Source organism: Tasmannia lanceolata, unplaced genomic scaffold (assembly GCF_043159265.1).
Source record: "Tasmannia lanceolata isolate RefF3 unplaced genomic scaffold, GAP_Taslan_0.1 ptg000003l, whole genome shotgun sequence".
In the NCBI taxonomy this organism is placed as follows: Eukaryota; Viridiplantae; Streptophyta; class Magnoliopsida; order Canellales; family Winteraceae; genus Tasmannia; species Tasmannia lanceolata.
The window spans coordinates 52602803-52630104 of record NW_027518680.1 but is presented as its reverse complement, the minus strand read 5'-3'; the positions used below and the strand labels follow the sequence as shown (position 1 = coordinate 52630104).

Genomic DNA, 27302 nt, shown 5'->3' with positions numbered 1-27302 from the left:
CAATCAAGATGTTTAGATCAACAATCAGATCGCATAAGTGAATCAGAAGTGGGGCCTGATAAATGTATTTTACAAAGGAGCCTATTAGTGACTTTCTTTTGCTTTTGGGTCCCATGTGCAAACATGTATGGGTAATGTCGATTGTTGATCATGTAAAACGTTGTGAGGCCTCTTTGGTCGAATGAGTATCCAAAATCAACTGTTTAGATTGTCTTGGCGGAATCCTAGATGAGGCTTGATGGATCGAGAGTCTACGATCATCGGATAAATATGTTGTAAATAGAAATCCTCTAATTAAAAGTGGTTTCAGGTTGAATCAACGGATTTGATCATGTCAAAGTGGCGCACATAGAGCCAAACAGTGGCTATTTAGGAAAAGCATAACTATCACTTTCTTTTTAGCATTTTTTTTAAGATTTAGGGGCCGTTTGGATACGCAGATTTTGGAATCAGGGATTTCTTCAAAATTGTAGCTAAGAGACAAGAGAAGAAGCGGACCAACCGTCGTTTTTTACTTCTCACCCTTCTTTCCATCAACAAGAGAGTAGCAGATCCTCCCATATTTCCAGGTTTTAGAAATCTCAGGATGCAGGAGAGATTTTAAAAACCTGAATTTCTCACTAAAAATCTAGGAAATGCTATCAGGGCAGCATGCAACAGCTTGATCATGAACCCTCTTTTACACTATTTTCAAACTAAAACCTGGATTCTAAAATTCGCGGATCCAAACAGCCCCTAGGGGTCGTTTGGATACACAGATTTTAGAATCCAGGTTTACTTTGAAAACAGTGAAAAAGAGAATTCATGATCAAGCTCTTGTATGTTGTCTCGACAGTGTTTTCTGGATTTTAAGTAAGAAATCTAGGCTTTAGAAATCTCTCCCCCTTCCTAAGACTTATAAAACCTGGAAATGGGACGATCTCCTGCTCTCTAGCTCGACAGAAAGAAGGGCGTGAAATTTGAAGTGGAAATCCAGGATTCTATGATCCGCGTAATTAAACGACCCCAAATCACAAAAAATAAAAAAAGGGTGGAAATATCAATCTAAGTATAACATCCTCTCCACATTGCAAAATTTGAAAAGTGGAATGGAATTATGCCTAACATTCAAGATTGGATCTCCACACTTGTCTGTAATCAAGATTGTTGGTTTGGTGGACCATCACGGGCAACCCACAAGAATATGGTCCCACGCAGAACACACACCACATCCATCAGATTAAGGGTTAGAAGAATCAACGGTTTAGATTCTCTCGGCAGAATCTGAAACAAAGCCTTATAGGCAAGGAGCTACGATCATCCGATCAAGATGGGGCAGATGGAAACACACAAGGCATGTGTTTGATGGTCAGATCAACGGACCAGATCATGTCCACATGGCACATGTAGGACCTAAAGGTGACTCTTAGAAAGAACCTAATAATAGTGAAGTTCGTCTCAGCATTTTCCAATTGATAATAATGTTGGGTCCGGGGGATCTTCATGTCGAAGCCCACTGGCTGGATAAAACTAAAAGGCATTGAAACCGTGGGCCAGGGGCTATTAATTTGAGCATATCAGCATGTCATCTTGATCTAATTTGTCTTGACCACTGTATTTTGAGGTATGATATTTCCACCCTCTTAGTGACCATTTTCACCCCTTTTGTTTGTAACTTTTCTGAAAATGAAGTAAAAGAGTAAAAGACAAACAAAAGAATGTGAAAATACAGCCATTTTTAGGAAAATACAAACAAGAAAGCGTGGAAACGATAGAAAAGAGGTGGAAATATCATTTCCCCCCCCCTTTTCCTACATATTATGTTTGATCCAAAATTCCCATTTCTTCTAGAAAGGACAGATTGAAACTATTCGCAAAAACATGGGTTGGAAGGGAGAACGGGGCTATTGGTTTTCTTTCAATAAGAAAACTAGAAATGGGTTACAATAGTAGGAGAATTTTTTTTCAATAAGAAAACTAGAAATGGGCTACCAATATGCCAAAGATAATTTTGAGCATACAACTAATTTTCAATCCTAGTCTGACCTAACTGTTGAGCAAATTCGCCGGGCAAATCCGATCCGATCATGCACAAGTTAAACAAAAAAGTAAAACAATAAAACAAGCCACAAGATAAACACTAAGATTTTATGTGGTTCTGCCAAGCCGATGTCCACGGGCGAGAAACACATCTTCTACCATGATAAAAGCAATATACAAGGATTACAATGGATTAAACCCAAAAATTCAAAAAACGCAACCCTTTTCATTTCGTCTCAACCTAAGAGCATACCCAAGAGTAATCCGAGAGAAAACCCCAGGGAACCAAGAGAAAAACTGATGCAATCCAAAAATCTGGACGCTCTTCGTGGCGCAGCAGTAGATGCAAGATTAATAAAATAAATGAAAAAGGGGTCATTCGAACACCGTCGTAGGGAATAGAATACTTCAATCACCGTCGAAGGTGATGTGATTTACTTCGATATCGTTGAAGTCAAGTTTCTCAGAGCGAAACTAGAAAAATACTCCTGCAGGTGCTAATCCAAGCAACCAAAAGTTCTAAAAAAAAACTCAAAAGCCTAAAGGCAAATTTCCTCCAACAATCAAAAGTCCATTACAATGCTTACATAACATATATTTATAAGTAAAGAAATCCTAAAAACTAACTTAATACCCAAGCAACTAATCATAGCCGTCCTTCTAAAATAACATAAATAAAACTTGACTAAAACTTGATTAAAACTTACCTAAAATAGTAATCCCGTAATAGACACTTATCATATCCTAAAATTGTCCATAACTTAGCCAAATCAAGTCCAAATCGCGTAATCTTGGGCTCTTTAGATAGGTAATCGAAAAACCTTTCTAGAAACACCAAAATCAGGCCAAAAGAACAAGATTTGATTCCCTAAAAAATACAACAAATAAAATGACGAAAATACAAATTAAAAAAATAAGAAACCTGTTCCACGCCAACGAACAGAACTATTCTTGGTGATTTTCGTCCTCATCATTACTCTCCTAGTTCAAAAAAACTCGTCCTCAAGTTTTAAAGTGTCGAAGAACATTCATCAATTGAATCCCTCGAGGATCAAACCCTGCTTCATAACCTTAAAGACAAATAGATAATCTGTTATGATCTTGAATAGGCTTGAAGTCACGAATATCCACGATAAGCTTGAGCATATGATCTAATAAAAACGGATTAATATAAATTGATGAAAAAATTAATTTATTGTTTTCTCATTCACCCATCTCTTCAAACTCCATTAGTTCACCTAATATATTATCATATCCAATTTCTCTTGGTTCTTTGTCCATGATTTCAAGCGGCACAACAATCATCGCTTCAAGTGATTCGGTGAATCGCTTCGTCACCAGCGAAAGATAATGACTCCTGATCTGAACTTTTAGCAATAATCAAATATCCATCTTCCGAATATTCATCTTAAGTTGGTGGGGATTCTTAATTTATGATTTTCTGCTCTAAGTAATAATAAAACGATTTTAAGTATGGTGTTACCTCCCAATCTTGGCATTTGGCAACTCTAGTGATCAAAGATAATCTGTAGTCATCACGAATCTACGCAAACTTCGCTACCAATCTTTTTCTTCAAGCCAAGGAAGGAATCAGCCTTGATACCAACTGATGCAATCCAAAAATCTGGACGCTCTTCCTGGCACAGCAGCGGATGTAAGATTGATAAAATAAATGAAAAAATGGGCCCTAAGAATATTGTCGTATGGAATAGAATACTTCGATCACCGTCGAAGGGGATGTGATTTACTTCGAACCCGTCAAGTCAAGTTTCTCAGAGCGAAACTAGAACAATACTCCTGCAGGTGCTAATCCAAGCAACCAAAAGTTCTCAAAAGAACTCAAAAGCCTAAAGGCAAATTTCATTCAATAATCAAAAGTCCATTACAATGCTTACATAACATATATTTATAAGAAAAGAAATCATAAAAACTAACTTAATACCCAAGCAACTAATCATAGCCATCCTTCTAAAATAACATAAATAAAACCTAAAATTTGACTAAAACTCACCTAAAATAGTAATCCCGTAATAGACACTTACCATATCCTAAAATTGCCTATAACTTAGCCAAATCAAATCCAAATCGCGTAATCTTAGGCTCTTTAGATAGGTAATCGAAAAACCTTTCTAAAAACACCAAAATCAGGCCAAAAGAACAAGATTTGATGCCTAAAAAATACAATAAATAAAATGACGAAAATACAAATTAAAAAATAAGAACCTTGTTTCACGCCAACGAACCGAACTATTCTTGGTGATTTTCGTCCTCATCAAAAACCCAAGAGAAACCGATGAGAAGAAACACACAGGAAGAACCCAAGAAAAAATTCTCTTTCTTGCCTAGGTTTCCTAAGACCTAAAAAGTTATGATGCATTTTTTAACCATCCAAAAGAGTGCTTTTTCATTTTTTTTAGCCCAAAAATATTGAGAATTATGTTCCTTAACGATTTCCACAACGTGCCTAAGGATTCATCCTAATTTTTAGGCTTTATTTTCTGGAGCTAAAGTTTCTCGCTCTGGGGAATTCAATCCAAAAGATTCTATATCTCACGATCTTCCCTTCTCTCAACTCTCCTATTTTTTTGCATCTTACCAAATAGAAGTAAACCACGTTACCTCACCTTCCACACAAAATCGAGAACTCCACTCTCCTACTTTTTCACCTCTCCTCCTATAGAAGCAAACCACATTTTCTAGCTTACTTACTGCACAAAACCAAGAATACTGGGATTTCTGAATATTAGAGAACGTAATTCCGATTCAAAAGATAAAAATTCACTCTAATTTTTAAAATGAAAATTACAAGAATGGCTAAAGAACGCACCCTTTGTTTCTATTTTTGCTTTCTTGCCTTTCCACTAAAGCAATCCCACCGTGGGTGGGAAATAAGCCAACTATCCGAACAATCTCCTTCTTGGCTGATTTCCCAGCCACCTAAAGATTTTCTGTTGATGTCGCCACTAGTCCGCTAATGCCACAAACCACCATTGGCCTTCCGAAGTACCAGCTGCACACCCTCGAATCACCTTGGTTCTGACTCTTTCCAATTTGATCAACACGGCCAATGCACATGTGTAACTGCAAACCTGCTGACTTACAATCAACCTTAGAGAGGGATCTCGATCCATCCTCCCCAACACAGGTACTCTCACCTTCTCACCGTCGTCTCCAACCTGTAAACATGTCGCTGCACCAACTGTGAGACTATAAGTCATGATCCTCTTCAAGGCAGGCGGGTAAGTCAACTCCGAGCTGATCACTTGAGAGGACGATGACCGACGTGCAGGAGCACAAAGGGAACGCCCAGGAATCGTGACCTTTCGGAAAGCATGGTAGGGTGTGTTTTCTCTCCATAAAGCGCCAAGTGAGGAAGCTCGGATCCGACCAAAGTTCAGGGGTAGAAGAGCTTGGCCTCATCTCCAGATTCTCCACACAAGCTCCACTGGTTTGACCCTTAAGTAAACCAAGGAGGCCTTGCCAATGACAGCTAGGAATTAGGGTCTGCACGGACCACCTAGCTCAACAATTAAAAGAAAGAATAATGTTACACCATAGGAAGTAATAGTACCAAAAAACTTCAGTATTTATAAATAAAGGATTACATATGTTTGATCCGAGTCTCAAAAAAGACTGTGAATACAAGAAAAATAAAAGATAAAGGGGGAACAAAAGAAGAGACAACACCCCTAATCATCAACTGCTTGGTTGAGGGGCTCTTCTTCAATCACCTCACCACCTTTGGGAACGACCAACCGATCTACTTGGAACTTCATATCGATCTCCATTACCTACTGACGGCACTTCGAGAAGCCTTGAGCCTCGAACTCCAGTGCATGGTAAGCAACGACAAAAGAGAACTGTTCAGACTTCTTGAATTTCTCCACTATCTCTTTCGCTACCAAGTCCTGAGAGTCTAAAGCACTCGCTAGGTTCTTCTCAGCCTCCAATTGACTCGCCCGGGCCTGCTCAAGTTCGCCTTTGAGAGCGTTGATGAGATCCTCAAAGACTTTGTTCTTCTCCAATAAAGCCTTATACTTTTCCTTGAGCACACTCATCTTCTCTCTTAGGCCAGCATTATCGGTATGAAAATCTAAAAGGCGAGCCGAGATGGCAGCGCTAGTTGAAGCACGGAAAAACAATGGATGATTACCCTCTTCGCGTCACTGAGAATAGCTAGAGCCAACACATTGGTTCCCATCCGGCTAAGTTCAGCCATATCCTTTGGGAGTACGCCCATGAAGGCCATCTCCTTTGCCACCCTCGAGTTGTGAAAACCCGAGTCTTCTGTTCCAACCTTCCAATCAGATCTAAAGGGGGACCATGGATAAGAGCATCCTCCTTTGGCATCTCTCGGAAGAGTTGCTAGGTCCACATACAACCTTCAATCCTGACTAAAGGCGTTGGTGGGCTCGGTTCAGTCAGAGGCTCGTAGACCATCCCAATCACTGATCCGGTCTCCTCTGTTTCTTACTCGGGGCGAGTTCTTCCACCACTAGCTAGCCTTTTACCAGTGTGAATCTCTTTCTTCTTAGTAGCCACTACTGCTTGTTCAGCTCAGAAAGCCTTGGCTTTCTCCAGAGCTTCATTGGTCAGAACAACACTAGCACATGTCTGCTTCGACGCCATGCCTGTAGGAAGCACAAAGGCGAATTTGGTAATATGAAAAAAGCGTATGAGAAGTAGCCAACAAAATCTACAAGAGATAAAGATCTGTGACTATCCAAATGGATTTCGAGTTAGGCCAATCCTCTATAATTCCTCCATTCTTTGATGGAACAAATTATAGAGCTTGGAAAGTAAAAATGCTTGCCTATCTCAAATCCATAGATTTTGACATCTTAGATGTCATTGAAAGGGGATTTTCTATTCCAAGGAAGTGCACTAAAAATGATACAAAATTATTTTTATTAAATTCAAAAGCTATTATTATATTATGTTGCGGATTATGTCCCAATGCTTTTGATAAAATTTCATCATGCACAAATGCAAAAGATATTTGGACTAATCTTGAAAATTTTTAGGAGAAAAATAGTAGTCTATCTTCAATTGATAAAAATATTATTTTTGAATAAAAAGAGACTCTACAAAAATCTTTTGCAATGGAAAACTCTTTCAAACATTCAATTTTCGATTTGAAAAAACAAATTGAAAATTTGAAATCGGAGGTTAATGAAAGTTTGAAAAGAAATGACAAATTATGTCATTTCAGCAAAATTTTGATAAACAAAAATGATGACTTAATTAAACAATACAATATCCTTGGAAAAGAAAAAGAAAGCCTTACAAACACAAACAAGAATTTAAATGAAAAATACACACATGTTTGTGAAAATGAAGAAAAATTAAAAGCTAGTTTATCTCAACAAACAAAGTGCTTTGAAAGTAAATTAAATGAGATTAAATTAGTTAATAAAAAACTCTCTATGAAGAACCAAAGAATATAAGAAGAAAAGGACAAACATGTTTGTCATCAGATGTATTCTCATGGTTCTAATTGCTCATCATCTACCCATACTTATTCATGTTCATATTGTGGTAGATTAGGGCATCACAAATCTAGGTGTAGGCTTAGATTTGTAAAATCAAACAAGTTTGTGTGGGTAAGAAAAGATTCACTTCTACACACAAACTTGGTTGGAACCAAAGTGATTTGGGTTCCAAAATTCACCCCTCAATCTATTCATTGAATATGCTAACATATATGGGGTTGTGCTTTAATTGCTATATTATATGAATTTACTCTCTAGATACTATATTTCAAATAATGATTCTCTTGTATCTAGATAACATGTGCTTAAATGATATATCATTTCAATTTGAAAAGTTAGATACATATAATTGTACTTGTTTAAGATAGATTGTATCCATGCTCTTATGTACTTAATGGCAACATCATATTCATGATATAGTCTAAAACCAAATCACTCGTGTATTTACATTAGACTATATTTTGTGTTATATTGAAAATCTCTTAGGAAAATCCATCTAAGTGCAAAAACACACACATATGCACTTAGCATCCACAACTAGAAGATCCAATATGTCAAACTTTGCTATACATGGATCAAATTGTATCACATTTTATATCTAGCAAAATCCATCAAAAACACATCCACAAAGACTTTCATTGAAAACATATGTCCAATCATCCATTTGAGCTAAATTGTTAGAAAAATAGAAATGAATTTTTAGATATCCTCACATAGCCTAGGGATCAAGTTTACATGTTCATTAGAATCTCATAAATGCAAGAAAAATAGGATAAAATGAGTTAGACCACAAAATCCCTTGAAAAATATGGAAAAATCCAGTATGGGCTTTTATGACTGTTGTGGATGTTGCCCTAGATGGGCTTGTGGATATTGTGATTGTAAGCCCAGTGTGGGCTTGATATTTTGTTTATAGATGTATGGATGGTGCCCATAGGGGCTTTATGCTTTATGATTTATTTTGGTTCATATCTCAGAGTGTATGCGTGTATCTATTGTGGTGATGTGAGTTCTTATCCCTCACATCCATTTATATACCTCTGATGATTGTTTGACAGGATGTGAAGAGGGTGTGTCTCTTCCATTCTCTATTCATGTATATGGAGACTCATTTTGCCCTATCTATATGTACATGATCTTTCTTTTTGCCATGGATATGTACTCTTTTGTTGTTCATTATTTTGTATCCATGTGTTTATTAGACTGTGCTCTATTCTTCATTATTGTGTTTTGTCTAATAATCATCCATTCATATAGTTATCCTATGAATGGAGCAAATGGTGGTTACATTCAAATCATAGGTTCTATGTGCCTTAAACTATTACAGTTACACTAGATGCACATAGTTAAGGGGAGCTTTCACTTGCAATTGTATAATCATCTAGGGTCAAACAACTTCAACTCAAAAGTTATTTTATAATTCTGAGCATGGTCATGCCCAGGAAGAGACTTGTCTGCCCTCTGACAAGAAAACCCCCATATGAAGCAACTTGTGAACCCAAATGGTTCTATCATAGATCTGAGCATATTCTTGCTCAGGTAGAAATTCACTTGCTGTAAAAGTTGTCAATGAAGCCCAAGTGTTTACATCATTCACTTTTTTCAACCATTCTGCCTTGTCATGCCCTATTACATAGGTTTCACCTAGGGCCACTGGCAAATTCATAGGGGGAGAGATAAATAGTTATATATTCATATTTATATAGATCAGTGTGATATGCTCACAAGATCTATTGCTCCATTACTTGTGCTTAGACTTGCAAATCTATAGATAAAAAAAGGCTTATCATGCATGTCACTTTTGTTTTCTCTTTGATAAGCATTACTAGAGCTTGAATGGTATATTATATACAAGGCACATAGCTTCGACAAGCTATTATTCACCTTGACACCCCACTTGCACTCTTCTATTCCTTCCTTTTTGTTATTGCCAAAAGGGGGAGAGTTGTTAGAATTGATTAGGTAGTCCATGGTTATATGCACCACATGCTTTACATTCATATATTTAGGGGGGTAAACGGATCGAATTCAGATAGGATATGGCTATATCCGAATTTGAATTCGATTATAATCTGTACTATCTAAATTCGAATTCGAATTCGGCGGATATTTAATTTCTTCTACCGAATTCGAATCTGACGGATATTATTCGAATTCGAATATTATTCATATCCGTTTATCCGATAAAGTCGAACATTCGAATTCAGAACCGAATGTCCGAATTCAAATCTGAATCCGAATTTGGTAACCGAATTCATATCCGAATGTCCGAATTCATATCCGAATTCGAAAAATTCATATCCGAATTCGGCAATTTCATATCCGAATCCGAATAATTCATATTTGAATTCCTATACCAAATATCAGATGAGAATAATGTCACCTGTACTGAACGAAGGCAATGGCAGTGATTGAAGATGATGATCTGGGCCGCACGACGATGACGCTTCCTAATCTCCTTCTTCTTCTTCAAAGAAACTCCGAACTCCTGTGATATATGAACTCCCCTTCTCCTTGTTCTTTTCTTAAAACCATGAGAAAGAGAAAGACCAAACCCTCATCATGTCTTTTGCAACCTTGCAAAATCTGAGAAATTAAAGAGAGGGTTGTATAAATGGGCTTAGAGAAATAGAAACAGAAAAGGGAAGAGATCTAGTAGTGTGCGGTGGTGGAAGTGATGGTGGAATGGAAAGGGGGTTCGAATCTTGGGGTAGGTTAGGGTTAGATCTAGGGTTTGGGGGTAGAAAATGGTGGCGGTAGATGATGGCTATGGGGTTTTGAGGGAGGAGATGAGTGCGGTCAGCAGCTTGAGATGTCGGATCTCCGGCGAAATGCCGGGGAAGATGAAGTGGCCTCTCTCTCTCTCTCTCTCTCTCTCTCTCTCTCTCTCTCTGCTAGTATCTTATTATCTCTGATTTTTCTTGCAAAATGAGAAGGTCCCCTCTAATGCCCTAATCCGATGGGCTTTAAAGAAAAGGAAAATGATATATTCTGCCCCCTTCTTCTTACTTGGACAGCCCCCTTAAGGCCTTAAGTGTATTTCTACTCACTGTTTGTTGTATAAAGGGGGTGTTCTGAGTAAATGGGGAGCTAAAATGAATATGCCTCATCTTTGCCTCCTCTTTTCTTCACTGGACAGCCCCTCCAAATGTAATTTGCTTTGCTTTATAACCACTAAGGGGTAGTCTAGGGTAGAAACAGACCCTAATGGAAATGATATCAGCACAACTACACCTTGATAATCATACTAACTCACTTGTCTTTTCTCTTTCGGGTTAAATGTACATGGGAATTGATATGGGAACCCCCTCTTCTTTGATGAGCCACCCTCCTTCTACATTAAATGAAGGAAAATGATATCAGTACAACTATGCTTTGATACTTGCACAAACTCGGTTCGTATTATTTGCCATTTCTTGTCCGATTCTTCTGAAAATTTACGAACACCTTCCTCAAGGTATCAACTATCTCTCATGAATTTTGTACTTGTTAATTCAGAAGGTCGATCAATGAAAATTAGGGCTCTCTCCTCGTTTGGGGTCCACTTCCTCGGGAATTTATTCAACTTTGGGACTTCGACTCAACTTCGGGTCCTTAGGGCTGACTTTAGGGACCGGTTCAACTTTGAGATTTTTATTCAAATTTGAGATTTAGGGTCGAGGTCATAAAATGGCCATGATTAACGGTTTGGATCGTCAAATACATGTACCCTACTTATACTTTGTTCCCTATGTGAGCATGATCTAGACCCTTCAACATAAGGCCTCCTACTTGTGAGCGTCAAATACGTGGACCCTACTTATTTTACTCAGTTTTTTAGAGTATTTGGGGAAATGTAATACCCTTTAAAAATTATTTTTAAAATAACAAAATGAATTCGAATATCCAAATTCGAATGCAAATTCGCACATTCGAACTCGGATATCCAAAGTCGAATTCAAATTCAGATATCCAAATTTGAATACGAATCCGGATATCTGGATATGGATACGGATTCGGATATACGGATCCGGATCCGGATATTCGGGATAAACGGATGTACTTCTCGGATTCGGATGTTAAACGGATCGGATGTACCATTTACCATATTCGCATCCGCTAAGAGCCGGATATCTCATAAACGGATTCGGATAATATCCGCTTGAAACAGATTCGGATAATATTCGCTTTAAACGGATTCGGATGCGGACGGTAATCAAATTTTCGAATGTCCATTTACACCCCTACATATATAATACTTGTGCATATAGTGAGGGGGAGCATTACTCCATTATTTATATCATATTCATGCTTAATGTCTTATTATCTTGATATCTCCTACCTTCCTAATCAATTTGTTTGCCATCATCAAAAATGGGGAGAATGTAAGCCCAAAGGTTCCCGTGGGTTAATCATTCACCTTACCTTCTTGTTTTGATGCTAGCAAACCAAATTGATTAGCATCTATGGACTAATGCGTTGCTTTGAGGTGTTGTGTTATATACATGAATTTCATGTCATAATCGCCATTACACAACTCTTCTAAACATATGGCTTGTGGATCAAGAAAGCAAAGGAACCAAGAGCTTGCATCTACATTGGTGATATCCGACATAACCTTAAATTTTGGCCATGGAGAGGACACCGGCAGATTCCTGCAATTGTTGATTAGGTTCGGGATGTTTGCTAGATCCAAGAATTTTTCCTCTTTTGTCCCCCAATTTTGGCTTCACCATCTCACCTCTAGCCACCGGAGACGCAGGAACGGGAGATATGATCCCTTTCCGGAGCACTTCTTTTCCTTTCCTTGACCCTCTCATTCGCATAGCCACTAGTTCTCCGGTGTGCTCACGATGGTCATCTTCCCCTTCCGGCGGAGTGTTAACTTCCACTACCGGAATGATCATCGTCGTTTGATTGAGGGGATTGGTTTCTTGCGACATGATGATGAAAGAAAACAAAAACTCAAAAGGAGAAGAAGGAGGTGGCTGATGAGGGAAAAAATGAACCCCAAACCCCTTTAAATTGACAAGGATGTGAGTGGGAAAAACCGGGTGGGATAATTACGACGGTTGAAATCCGCCACCTCCTAGACATGTGTCGCAATAATATGAAGCCACGGGAATAATGCCTCCTAATTAGGGTATCTTTTCCCATCAACACCATCATTAACTTAAACTGCTGTTTCATGTTCCAAGACGACACGACGTTCCAACTTCTCATCGTTTAAAATCTCAAGGTTCCCGCCCGGTGATTCTTCGTTTCCATCAGAGTTGACTGACCGACTGAGTCTGTCATTCCGCTCGGTACTAAGTGATTGATGATAGCTATAGATAACTCACCCGACTCATATCATGACTCAGATGAGTGGGGGGCAATATGTTAGGGGTAAAATCGGTACCTCCCTCAATGTTCGACATGTGGCTTCATCATGAGATTAGAAATTGAGTCTGCCTCTTAAAGGTAGAATCCCATGAGGATTCCCCGTATCTCGAATTTAGCAACACCTCCAAAAAAGGAAAGCACCGCCAATGGAAAATCCTACCCAAGGACGGAAACTCTCCAATAGTGTCGCTCGCCCAAGATAGAAACAGGGTCCGGTAAGGAAACTTGGTACTTATCTCCCTAGGAAGTCACCCAATAAGGAAAGACTCCTATTGAGGTAGGTACCCTAAATAGTTGTGGACTCCTCCTCTATAAATAAGACCCAAAGGTACACATTCTACAATCTCTAGCAAGAGTTATAATCTGTCTTCAACCTCTCGCCTTGTTCTCCTGTTGTGCTGATTACTGACTTGGGCAACGGAGTGGTCCCCCAGAACCACAACTCCAGGGCCCCCAACGCTTTCTCTGTGAGCGCAAGTGGATCACAGATCATAGCTCTACCAACCATTGATCTTAGAACTAGATTTCGACATCATCAGGTAGGAAGATGGATACTGGCTTCTCTTTGTTTTTCCTCATGTAGAACAAGAAAGTAAGCCTTTTGAAGATTAGGACAAGAATTTGGCCCCAAATGTGACCATAACTATCATGCAATCCCATGAGGAACTGTAGGACACACTCATTTTGCTGGAGGTGATTAAAAAGTTTCATTGCTCCACAGAAGCAAGTGAGAAGAGGAACAAGGGAAGAAAGTTCATCCCAATACCTCTTCAACTTGGAAAAATAGCTGGAGACATATTGAATACCTTGAACTTGAGGGCATATGGCTCTACGCATTTGAAAAATGTGTGGTGCATAGCTTGGAGTAAAGCGATCCTTGAGATCCATCCAAACTTTTGGAGCGGTAACGACAAATATGACGCTATCGGCAAGATCTATGGAGATGGAGTTAAGAAGCCACGATAGAACCAAGAAATTGCAGTTGACCCAATTAGTGTAATCAGGTGAAGTTTCTTGTAGGGTGTGAAGAGATCCATCAACGGAACCCCATTTGTTCTTTGCATGTAATGCCATTGCCATGGCTCTAATGGCTCTGCTCCAAGTTGCATAGTTGTCCCCAGTTAAGACTTGAGAAACTAGGACGAATCCAGGGTTGTCAGAATGATGAATATAGAACGGACTTGTGGGATCAATAAGGCCTTCAACAGGGACGACACTATGATTTGGAGATGAGAGGTTCTCAGAGGTTGGAGATGCAACATTGCTTGGTTGGGGATTGTCAATCGGTGGAGTAATGGCATCCATGGTGGAGAAAAGGTTATGGGTGGGCGTACAACAAGAAAGGAGGAAGGTGCTGGCTGAAGATAAAATGGGTGGGCGTCTCTCTTTGAATTTCGGTCTCTGATACCATGTAAAATTTGATAAAACTTTTCTATTGAATTTCATTCTGACGTGCTTACATTATATAGCAATTTACAATATGTAAAACGTGAAGAGATAAGAACAAAAAGTTATAGATAGAATCGGTTGTTCCAACGACAAAAAAAAGAGAATAATATAGATAGATTGGATAGGCTATTGGCAGGTGGATTGGCTTGGATTTGCTTGGACGTCGTCTACTTTGGAGATAATGCATGTGCTATTATCTGATTGGATATGAGTTGTTGAAGAGAAATATTCTTGGAGATAAATCGGTTACTTATAGTAGACTTGGAGATACGCCACAATCAAACTAGAATCTCGTCTAACAAACTAGAATCTTGTCTAACAACTGGGTTTACCTCAAACTATAGCCCTTTAGGCAAGCAACGTTATCTTTACAAAGGAACCTCGAGTCAAAGGAACCTCAAGTTATCTCCTAAGTATTGCGGCCCATATCAGGTTGTCAAAAGGATAGGACTTGCCAAAAATGCTCGCATTCACCTAGTTTTTCATGTGCCTCTACTGAAGAAGAAAGTTGGAGATGGCACTAAGATACAAGTTGACTTGCCGATGGTACATGAAGACAATGAGACTCTCCTTTCAAAGCCGCAAACCGTACTTGAACGACGAATTCACAAATGGAAGAGACAGGTCCTTATTCATTGGCAGGACACGTCACCCGCGAAAGCAACTTGAGATTACCGTGAAGCTCTGAAGAAGCAGTTTCCAGAATGCGGTCTTGAGGAGAAGATCGAAAGTTAAGGGAGAGGGAATTGTTACAGTCATCTTTTATTCTGCTAATATCCAGTTTTGTATGTAATATGGTATGTTGTGTTAGGAGTCTCAACAATAGAATGTGTCTGATAGTTGTCCAAGTCTGTAGGCATTGGTTTGAGTGGCTTGTGTGGGTGGTTTGAGTGGCATGTGTGGATGGTTATTTTGTATGCAACACATGTGTTTGTAGAGGCCAAGTTTCCTTTGTAAAACCTCCATTGTTGTTCCATTCTTCTAATATTTGTCGCTGTGTGAGGCAACAACATAGCCACATAGGTACATCCAAGAATAAGAGATCTACGGCCCAGTACTTACCAATTTCCCTCAAATGCACCAGAAACTTACTATGAGTGCTTAGACCTACGGAGAGAAATTTCAGCCCTAAATCACATGGTTAGTAAATGCCATTTAGTAAGCTCCTGTCTACAATGCACTAAAAATCCACAAAACACGAAAAATATGAAACGAAACAAAATCAGCTCAATTGAAACATGAACAATCCTACCAAAACCTAGATGAATACCGAGAATCATCCACTTATAATTCGAAATTCTTCTATACCCTCACTTTTCAGTATATCTCGTCTAAAATTTTCAATACTAAATGAATACTATGCATATCACCAAGGCAAAGGGCATGACACAGACTGCACTGCTAAGCTGCCCGATGGAAGCATACTATCCAAACTCTACTTGAAGTAGACAAGGTTGTGTTGTGCACCACATCACACTCACTGAAGCAAATTTGAAGGGCGCCCTTTAATTAATTGCACTTTGGTGATGTGAATTCAATCGGGTGCCCATGCGTCTGGTTTGTGCAAGGGTGCCCTCTTTAGTTTAGCATTTTTTTAATCAATAAATATACTAGTAGAAGAGGGATGCTAAACTGAAGGGTGCTGCTGAAAATCCCAGCCTCAAGGGGCACCCCATTGGGGATCCCCCCTTTAACGGTTTCTGTGAGTATGGTTCACTGCTTGAGGATAAATTCACCCCCTTTAACATTTCTCTTTGCCCTTGAAACTTAACGAATAACGTTAAAGGGGGGGATTTTATCCGTCAGAGGGGAAAATATCATTGCCCATTTTTATCTTTCCTTTGATTTTACATTTTTCAGTGCCCTTATAAATGGGGTTTGGTAGTGACGTAGATCCAATAAAGCTCTCTTGTGACTTGCTTTTTTAAACGTTGCCCTTCACTTTAGCATTCCTCTAAATATAATGATACTTACAAATAAAAATATTAGTAAAATAAAATTTTACTTACAATTGCCAATATAAAATGCTAAAATGGCTATACCCTGACGAACATATGACATTTTAAATAGGCTATTCATATTGGCACTACCATGTTTTGATAATTGCAATAATTCATGTTGACTTTATTATTTAAACAGCTCTCAAAAGGAATTAAAGTTCCCAAAAAGCTCCAAGAAGCCAATTAAAAAGAAAAGACAAGCTGAGTTTGTACAATTATTAAAACACTAATATTCCAGGCTTGCAATACATATGGTTTAAAATGGTGGGCGCCAGCCCATTAGGATATGAGGTGTAAAATGGTGGGCCCCACCCTAATGCATAGATTTGGGTAGAAAGGGAGAGCCCCACCCTATCAAAAACAACAAGGGTAAAATGGTAGGGCCCACTCTATCAAAATTGAGGTGTACAATGGTGGGCCCCACCCCCATAAAATGGTGCCTCATCCTGTAATAACAGGAGGTGAGAAATGTTGGGACGCACACTATGTAAAATTAGTGCTAAACTATATTTATAGGAAAAGGTTTCCCAATAAAAAAAAATTCTTAGAAAGAAAATGAATGACAAAGGAAATAAACATGGTTAATATTCCTCATATTATAGATAGATAGATAGATAGATATGTAAATGAAGATACAATTTTTTTTTTTAAAAAGGTGAAAACAAATTTTTGGCTCTAGAAAAGTTAAATAAAATTGAAAACGAAAATAAATAAATAAATAAATAAATAAATAGAATATGATATTTTGTGAAATAGAGTGAATATGATTAATTGGTAAATGAAATATAAATAAATAAATAAAGAGAATAAATTAAAAGGAACCAATACTTCCCTAATCCTTGTGTTTTGCCATTTCGATTGTTGATGGCAGAATTGGGGTTTGTGAAGAAGTAGGTGGGTGGGCCATAGGTATGAAGATCAAGATGGATGTCGGCGATGCAAATATGCTGCCTCGGAATGTGAGATCGAGCGGATATTGAAATAACGGTACGTGTAAAGTAACGAATAGGAAATGATATTGTAGAGAAAAATGAAAAGTGAAGAACTTTGCCTCGTAGAGAAGTATGTATGAGAGAGTTAGAGAGAAGCCTTAAGCCTTCTCCATTGCCTTTCAAGAGAGAATGAAAAGTGAAGATTTTGTCTGTTTGTATTAGAGAAATGTAGGAGAGAGAAGAACTTTTGATTTTTGTCTTTTTGTGTAATGAAAGAGGGAGTGAATGAGTAGTGAGAGAAGAGAAAAATGAGACGTTGGGGAATGCCAAACTTTGAGGAAAAGATTCCTCAATTTCTGAATTGTTTGTCTTTTCCTTTTGAGAGATATCTTAGTTGCAAAATATAGAAGAGAGAGGGAGAGAGAGAGAGAGGATTTCTTGCTAATAAAGAGGAACCTTTGAATAAAAATGGGAGAAAGGAAATCATGCTTGGTTCGGTAAGAAGATCTTTGGATTTAACTTGAGTATATAAGTATTAGAAAGGAAAGAAAAGGGACATCTATAATTTTTTACTTTAAATAAACTTTTTTTTTATTTTTAGGTGCTTACATTTGCCCATCTTTGTCACTTTTTGTGTGCAACAAGTGGGAAAGAAGTAAACACGCGAGTTAAAGATGGTCTCAGTTTTGAATAAGGTGTGATTGGGGGAACGGGACGCCTATAGGATGCCCCTCTTGGACACCCCATGTGGAAGCATGGGGTAGCCAAGAAAACAAAGGCTCGAAAATAATAGAAAGTAAAGGATTGGTTGATAGACAATTTGAAATGAGTGGTAAAGGAAAGAAGTGACTGATAAACAATGTGAAAATGGTGGAAAAGAAATGAGAAGGATACGGGGCAACAACATTTATCAGCATCCAGTGAATTGTGATCTTCATTTGATTTGACAAGTGTTGTAGGTGAGAACAACAAGAATGTTGGCTTGATATCCTATACTTGCCTTGTAAAAGCCATGATAATTAGAACAAAGTAGAATGAAAATAAAGCTAAAGAATAGTAATAATGAAAATATAAGATTATAAAAGCAATATCGTAAAGTTAAACAAATATGTATCTTAATTAAGAAGGTTCAATGAGAAGTGGTGTACATATGACGAAGAAAATTGTATAAAGCGGTGAGAGAAAATGAGATAGATTTGTAAACAATGACGAAATATTCGAATGGGATTTTCCCCGGGTGACATAAGAAATAAGAATAATGTGTTAAGAAAAAATAATTTAGTATGTAACGATGTAGTCTATAGTATGTGACTGCAAGTTAAACGTGCGTGGTGATGATAGATAAATAAAGGACATGTCAAAATGTGCTTTTATGAATATAATGAATGGGCATAAGGATGACTTAAATGACTTTGTAGATGCATATGTAATGGGTGAGAAAATGGGAGTGGATATGCAATCTAAGGTGATGTAAATAAAAGACTAGGTGAAGGATATATTGGATGTACAAAAAATGGGAAGTAATAGCTCATGGTTGATTTATGACAGTTGTGTCTTATTGGTGTTCTTTGAATTGTATGAGTATTATCAGCTTGAGTTCTAAGACATGTAGTGTTGATCATGGGTGTTGGATTTTTATTGAGAGTTTGTGTAGATGTGGAATGAGAGTGTTTTAGCATAAAATCTGAGTATATAAGATGAGGAGATGGAATGTGTGATTAGTTTATTTTTCTTATTTTGATATATTTTATGATCTTGTTTAGTTTGAAAGAGGGAGGTTGTGGACCCCGATCCGAGACGGTGCTGAGGGACGCGAGATCCCACCTGCAATCCTCTAAGATCTCCACAACGTGAAGGAGAGCTCTACCAGGGAACTCTCGAAACGGATGCCACCCTCACATCATAGCATGAGTGGCGATATAAAAAGAAAGAGTTACATCCTGATCCGGAGCCAGGGCTCGAAACCGAGATATATCTGAAAATAACTCAGAGTCGCCATCCATGGACACGCCATGGAACCAAAACAAATGCTCTGTTTGCAATGGATAACCAGAGATACGAAAGGTCCGTGCCTGATGACGAATGGAGAAGGTCCGAAGAGCGCCCCCAATTCGCCCGAGTGCGAACACTTGGTCTCTTATGCCATTTATTATTAACTCCAAAGAATTTCGGGTAAAATCATGTGAAATGGGAACAAATATCCCCCGGAAAACGTCTACCTAATCATGCATGACCAGGGGATGAAATAATAAGCACACAATAGTAAGATAAAAGATGTGTCGCCTAATGACAACTAGATTGTGAGTGACATGCCTAACAGGTGTCTAAGTTTTGGTGGACGAACACATGCATGCTACAGCTAAATGTATAGGTCTGCATAAGAAAGTAAGAAAACACAACAAAATATACAATATAACAACACAACAAATCCTAAGACTCTAAATGATTTAGCCCGAGTCCTCGGATGGTCTGATATTCATCCAAGGAAGCCTACGTATCCCCGCCTCCACGAGAATAAAGGCAACGTAGTTCTTCGCGCCTATTCTAAGCTAGGATACCTAAGACACCTAGACCTCTATCTTAGACTCGATCTAAAAGACCGGACTAGTTATTAAAGCTTCTTGAACGATTATTTAAATTCCAGTGAATTGTAGATTTTAGGACACCCTATATGCCCTAGCTAAATGCGGGTTAGCCCTAGACTAATGCAGGTGATTCCTACAACATATGTGTAACTAGGCTGTGCGTCCTAAGAAAAACAATGGGATCACTAGCGCATCCTAGACCTAGTCATCAGTCGGCGATGTGAATCGCCAACTGACCGGACGGAGGCGTAACAAACCCCTAACTCTAACACAAACACAAACAAAACACACAACAATCAAACAACATACCAAGGACGAAACGCCTAACTCTAAAACCCTCTATCTAGGACAAACTCCTAACTCTAGAGGAAGATCCTTTTGAAAACAAGGTTTTAAAGTTGTTTGAACGATTTTTTGAAAGATTTAAAAAAAGTCTATTTTACAAAAGTTTGGCTGGACTTGGGATGAAAATCCCAAGCTGCACTACGTACCTCGTGAAAGAGGATCAAGCCAACGTAGTTCGAAACGAACTCTCAAACTACGCTTATAAAAGAAAACACTCAACACTTTAGATTTTTTTAAAGGTTTTTTATGTTTTTCAAATGTTTTTGATATTTTTAAATGTTTTGGGATTTTTAAAGCTTTTCCAATGCTCTAGACCTTTAAATGTTTTCAATCTTAAAGGGAACACGCAAGTAACACCACAACTAGGGCAAAGCCCTAAATCTAAAGGGGAAACCCCAAATAAGCAACTAGCGTCTCAAAGAGACGAACCACAACACGTAAAGAAGTGCCCCAAGAACAGAGAAAACGATCCAAGATCTCAAGCAAGCAAAGCTCTAACAAGACTGAGTTAGTCTCTAATCAAAGTGAAGAAAAAGGTTATCAAGTAAACTCAGATTTCCATTCAATTATTATAAAAATAAATCAAGTGTTAAGCAAAGAAGAATTTTCAATTAAAAAATACACAACATATAGCAATCATAAAATGATAAACAACATAAATTAGTCCAGACCAGCCGCTGGATAGCCTAATAAAGCAAAAACAATATCAAACACTTCTATGCCCAACCACAAACACCACCCCAATATGGGGATGAAATCAGATGATGCTAAAGTAATCATCTGATATCATAATACACATGATAATATTTCTAATTCCGCCTTGAAATCAGACAGTACTCATGTCGATAATATCGAATAGAGTAGTCATCTGATTTCCTTCTTTCCTAAAACAATTTATTTAAATAAAATTAAACAAATATGATAAGCTTCAAGATAATCTCACCTGAACAGTCCATTCATTATTGTCTTCAGAACCTAACTCAATGCTTAAGATAAGAAGAGTATTAGAAATATCAAAAGATTATGATAATTCCAATTAGTAAAAATTTCAGTGCATACAGGGGACATCAACTTGTGCAGATCCAAGTGCGAAGCGGTGAGCCACAAAACATAAAGACGGGCTCCAAGTAACCTTATCATTGCCCAGAGAAGGGCTCTTTTAAAAAAAAAATGGTTAAAAGAAATCCAAAAGGTTGGGCAGGCCTACTAAACAAAAGAGGGGAGCGCTACTTGGATTGAGCGAGTCCCCTAAAGATGGGCTTGGGCTATCGCCTTCATCGCCCTACCCGACAAAGTGTTCCCAAAATCAAGAGAATCCTGAAACTCAAAAAGGATCCCGAGGAACGTGCAAAGAATAGTCCCGAAAAAGAAAGAAAACCCCTCAAACCCTGTGAAGACCCTAAGATGGGAAAAATAATAGGAAGGGCAAAGGGGTTGGCTCAAGAAATATTCCGTCATCGCCATTTTACCCCCTCTGAAATGCTGAGACCGAAACTCTAAACCATCTGAATTCAAAGGTCAAGCTTCACACCTGTGCTAGCAGGATTATACTTTGAGTCCAAAATTGTGGGAAGGTAGGAACTAAATATCACGATAGCATTATCCAGACAGGCATGCTAAGAACAACCAAATCAGGACAAACTGAAGCTCAAAGCCAAAACACGCCACAGCTCTTTGAATACAAAACCCAAGACCCAAAAATTCAAAGCGAGATCGGAGCTCCTACACATCACTCGGTCTAAAACTGAGATGAATAAAAAAAGAATTACGAAAATAAACAAGGTTTTGGATCAAATATAAAGATACACAATAATCTGTTTTGCATTTGCTAATGAGAATAGAAGAAGCTATGCGAGCCTAGGTAAATTCCCACACTGATGTCCGTCAAGGCCCCAACCAAATATCAATTCACCTCTTCTAATCACATTATACCCATTAATCCCGATTACTGTAGGCTTTTACAAGATTTTAAACAATAAAAACAAAAACCAATAGAAAGGTACATTCATGGCAAACACGGTGCTATTCATATCAATATATCAATGTCAAACTCGCCATTTTCAGATGACCATACTTGACCCACTTCAACTCTTATACCAATTCATGAACAAGCTCAACCAAGCCGAAGAAAATCCATTCTAATGACCACATGACAGATAGAGACTAAGGGTAATTACAAGACATAAAGCCAAATCACATGAACCAAAATAGAAATTAAAGCACAAAGGATCGGATAAGACATGTTAACTATGGATACCACCAGCCCAGTGAAAGAAATTAGACCCAAATAATGCAGATAACAGAGGACAAGTATGCTATTATCAAGCATCATCCTTGGAACCGAATGATGCTAATAACAATTCCTACAGGCACCTTTATTTTGGTGACTACACCACACTCATCTCATTTGTCATTATTTATGAAAGGAAAAATGAAAGACTAACAACCATTTCCAGCTCTAAACATTACTCACTATGAAAGAAATAGATTGATTTCACGAAACTTTTAGATCTTTAAACTGAAAATGATATAATCTAAGGATAGAACATTACCTGCTTGGAGCAAAATTGCTGAAATTTGGCGGAGATTGCCGGTAGCTGGGAATTTACAGAAACAGACCTGATTGGATCTTGAAATGGCGAGAGGCAGACGATGGTGCCGGAGATGAGAATGGACGAGGGTTTGGTGGCTGAAAATGAGAGAGGTTCCAGATGGGTTTGATAATGGGTTTCAATGGTTGGAGGATGGGATTGAAACAGAGGTGGAGGTTGGTGTTGAAGTTGCAGAGGTGAGGGTCGGTGGCCGGAGAAGAGGGTTTCGGATTTGCAGAGGACGATGGTGGTGGAGGTGGAAATTGGGGTTGGAACCGATTGGAGGTGGGTTAATGGCAGAGACAAGAAGGGGGTTTGATGGTGGCTGCGATGGTTTTGCCGGATTCCGGCAAACCCACCGGAGAAAATGGAGAAGAAGGTTCGGTCGGAGCTCCGGTTGGGGAAGATGGTCGTCGGGGACGAAGGTAGGTGGAGGAGGTGGTTGAATAAGATGGGAATGGGTTTGGATTTGAGGAGAATGGTGAAGATAATGGGTTTCTGTAAAAAAAATAAAAAAAATGGAGATGATGGTGGGATCGTGGTCACGGCCGGCGGATCGGGATGGTCGAAAAAATGGCAACCCAAACTCTTCCTTTGATCTCCATCTCAGACCTCTCTGCCTCTCTCTCTTTCAAACAGAAATGAAGATCCCAGACCCTCCTCCAATTCTTCTTCTTCTAACTCTCTCTGCAAACCCTTTTGATGAGAATGGGCTGATGGGAGGAGAATGGGGGTTTGAGATGGGTTAGAGGTTAGAAATGAGAAAAGGGTAGAAACAGGGGAAGTTGAAGGTGGTGGTGGAGATGGTGGCTGGCGGTATGGAGAGGGGCAGATGGTGGCGGCGAGATGTGGAGCTCGTCGGATTTCCGGCGGAATCGCCGGAGAAGAAGACTCTCTCTCTCTCTCTCTCTCTCTCTCTCTCTCTCTCTCTCTCTCTCTCTCTCTCTCTGTTTCTGTTTCTCCTCTTGGTGGCTGAGGGTGGAGAGTAATAAAAAAAAAAAAAAGAAGTGGGTTTGGAATGGGGTTTTGAGGTTGAGGATGGTGGCTGGCGGTGGCGCGGTGGAGATAAAGGTGGGTATGGGGTGGCTGTGAAGTAGATGAGAATGGGTTTAGGAGAAATAGGGGTTTGGAGGTAGCTTGGTGGCGGGTCACCGGAGGAGGTTGAAGAGAGGGTGATTGGCCGACGGCTCTGTGGTGGTGGCGACGGGTAAAGCTCGGCTGGGTTTTGGGGTTGAAGAAAACAAAGGGGTTTGGGATATTGGGTTTTAGAGAAGAAGATGATGATAGAAAGATTGAGGAGGGTGGAAGTGGTGGCCAGTCGGTGGGTGGCTTGCCGGAGGTGGAGGCGATTCTCTCTCTCCCTCTCCTCTGCGGCTGTAGAAATCCCTTTTTCAAAATGAGGCTCTCCCCTGGTGTTTTATATCTAGGGCTTTTTTCTCCTTCTAATCCTAGCCATCCATCTCTCCCTTTTTTCTAGAAAAACGAGGCATACCCCCCTCTACCCTAATTCGGTTGTCTTTTTATAAGGGGAATGATAAATTCGACCCCCCCCTTTTTGCATTTTGGACAAACCCTATGCTCATTTGCATTTTGACTACTCTTTTACTCTTAACAGCCCCTTCTAGTGTATAATGAATGCTCTTTTCAACTCTGCAAGGGGGCCAAGTAGAAAACAGGATACACTTTCTCTTCTTTAATTCACTTGCAGGGCACTCCTACGCATCTGATCCACCCCACTCTGCATTTCTTTATATTAAGCTCGGATTAAACCCAAGACCATGGGTTGGGGTGCGACTTGGGCCAATTTGCCGAGCTCAGGGGTCACTCGCGCTTCAGAAAGGCTTTTAGCAATAACTTGTAAATGGGCATTCTTCAACTTCGGGAATTTAATCATCTATGGGAAAACAAATGGGGTCGGTCAAAATGGGGTGTCTACAGAGGTTTGTAAAAGTGACGGTGGAGATGTTAAAATTGGAGGAGAGGGACTGAAAGTAGGTGCATGAGATTGTGGTTGAGGCATAACTTGAATGTTATTGATTGTGGGTCTTATGGGAAAAGCTATTGAAAATTGTGTGATGTTTTGTAAATCGGATGGTGCGATTGTTGGTGAAACAAAAGTGTTTGAAAGAATTTCATTGAAGGAAGATCGATGCGATCAGGGGCGGAGCCAGGAATTTACGGTTGGGGGGGCCGGATTAATTTACACTTGTCTTCATTGGTCATTGGGGGGGCAATGGCCACTAAACTAGCTTGGCATGCATGCATAGCCATGCACCATATAAAAGAATTTAGCAAGTCATGGGGGGGCCATGGCCCCCCTCATGCTCTATGTGCCTCCGCCCCTGGATGCGATGAAGAAGATTGGAGCAGGTGAAATAGGGAAATTTTATGAGTTGAGTTTGAAGTGTTTTGCATAGATTGTGTATGAGAAGGTTGTGAAGTTAAAGAAGATTTAGATTGTAAAAGATAAGAGGATAGTGAAGGTATTGTTGATGAGTGAGGGTAGTAGGAATGGGTTGTGATATTATGTATAGAATTGGGTTTGCATGTATTTGTGGTTAAGGGATCACCTGGAGTGTGTAGTTGCAAGAAGAGTTTCCATCAATGATTAATTTGTTTTTAGTAATTAAGGCTTGTACAAAATATTTAAAGGCAAAGATGTTTCCTAGTATGTGACCAGGTGTTTTATGAAATGGACAATATTGTCTTCGTGATAATTTTTATGTTTGGGTGTGTTAGGTTTGATTTTTGGATGAGTAATCATATTTTGAGAGAGTAGGGTGTGAAAGATATCAGTATAATTAACATTTAGGGGTTTGAGATGTGGTTTTTCTCTTGGAATTTGATTGGATTTGTTTAATATTGGCAACATATGTTATTAATTGAATGTGGTTGAGAGTGAGTTTTAAGAGAGATATCGATATTGGATTCAAAAGGAAAAGTCTTGTTAGCTTCAAAGGCTTTTTGAATTGCAATACCGTGTTGAATGACTTTATCGAAAGATGTGAGACAAAGGATTGAGAGTTGAAAATGGAATTCTGGCGTGAGAGAGCGAATAAATATAGAGATGAGGAATGATTCAGGATAGTGGCATGGTAATTGATTTATTAGTGTTCTCCACCTAAAATAGAATTTGGGAAATTGTTCGTCGTGTCTTTGTTTAGTGTACGTTTAAGAGGTCCTCAAGTGTAATTTCGGTATCTATGTTATATGCGAAGTAATCTCTAAAAAGTTGAGCTAATTGAGTAAAAGTGGATATTGAAAGTGAGGTCTGTTAGGCTTTGTGGAAAGAGATGTAACAATAGTGCATCGTTATGTTGAAAAGTCATACATTTATTTCCAGTGCCGTCGTATAAAATGAATTGAGGGATACTAAAGTTTGGTGTGAATGTCACAAATGTGATATATTGAGGGTACGGAAGAGAGCAAAGTTCATGAAGCGATGTAAATTGAGTGATATCATTTTTGTTCGCAAGTTGTTCTTCGATTGTATTTTTTATCATTTGTTTAAGTTGATCATTTGCAATAATTTTAGTAGACATAGCATTTGAGGGGAAAGTATCATAAGGTATGCCTGGCATGGTTAAATGTCCTGTCATAGTGCTGCGCTAATGAAGTTATAGAAGAATAAGTATTTTTTGAATAATGTGAAGCTAACTAGTTGGAGATAATATAATTTAAAAATGAGAATAGTAAAGGATGTGATTATGAAACCAAAGAGCATAATAAAATGATTGAGTAATCAGGAATGTGGGAGAGCTCGGGCGTGCCAAATTGAAGATAAAAGATTTTTTTTTTTAAAAGATAAAAATAAATTTTTGGCGCTAGAAAAGTTAAATAAAATTGAAATGACAAAAATAAATAAATAAATAAAATATGATATTTTATGAAATATAGTGAATATGATTAATTGGTAAATGAAATATAAAAGAATAAATAAAGAGAATAAATTAAAAGGAACAAATCCTTGCGCAATCCTTGTGTTTTGATCGTTGATGGCGTAATCGGCGTTTGCGGAATTGGCATTTGCGAAGAAGTAGGTGGGTGGGCCGTAGGAGGCCTGTATGAAGACCGAGATGGATGGCGGCGATGCAAATATGTTGCCCCAAAGTGTAAGATCGAGCGGATATTGAAATAATCGTGTAAAGTAACGAATAGGAAATGATATTGTAGAGAAAAATAAAAAGTGAAAAACTTTGCCTCGTAGCGAAGTATGTACGAGAGAGTTAGAGAGAAGCCTCAAGCATTCTCTATTGCCTTTCAAGAGAGGATGAAAAGTGAAGATTTTGTCTGTTTGTATTAGAGAAATGTAGGAGAGAGAGCTTTAGATTTTTGTCTTTTTGTGTAATGAAAGAGGGAGTGAATGAGTAGTGAAAGAAGAGAAAAAAAGACGATGGGGAATGCCAAAGTTTGAGAAAAAGATTCCTCAATTTTTGAATTATTTGTCTTTTCCTTTCTAGAGATATCTTAGTTGCTAAATAGGGGGAGAGAGAGAGAGAGAGAAGATTTCTTGCTAATAAAGGAG

General features: G+C 38.7%; 2 protein-coding genes across 2 annotated transcripts in view; both read right to left on the bottom strand.

Annotated features, from left to right (window-relative positions):
* The window catches only part of LOC143855758 (Mitochondrial transcription termination factor family protein), a 34305-nt gene extending 11014 nt beyond the window's left edge, over positions 1–23291 (bottom strand). The window contains exon 1 of the mRNA XM_077365829.1: positions 22739–23291. The gene's annotated coding sequence lies outside the window, so the exon portion shown is untranslated. The remainder of the gene's footprint in view (positions 1–22738) is intronic.
* Positions 13395–14180, bottom strand: LOC143869894 (uncharacterized). Its single transcript, XM_077376451.1, has one exon. The coding sequence runs from the start codon at positions 14178–14180 to the stop codon at positions 13395–13397; it is 786 nt and encodes a 261-aa protein (XP_077232566.1).
* Positions 23292–27302: the final 4011 nt, after the last annotated feature.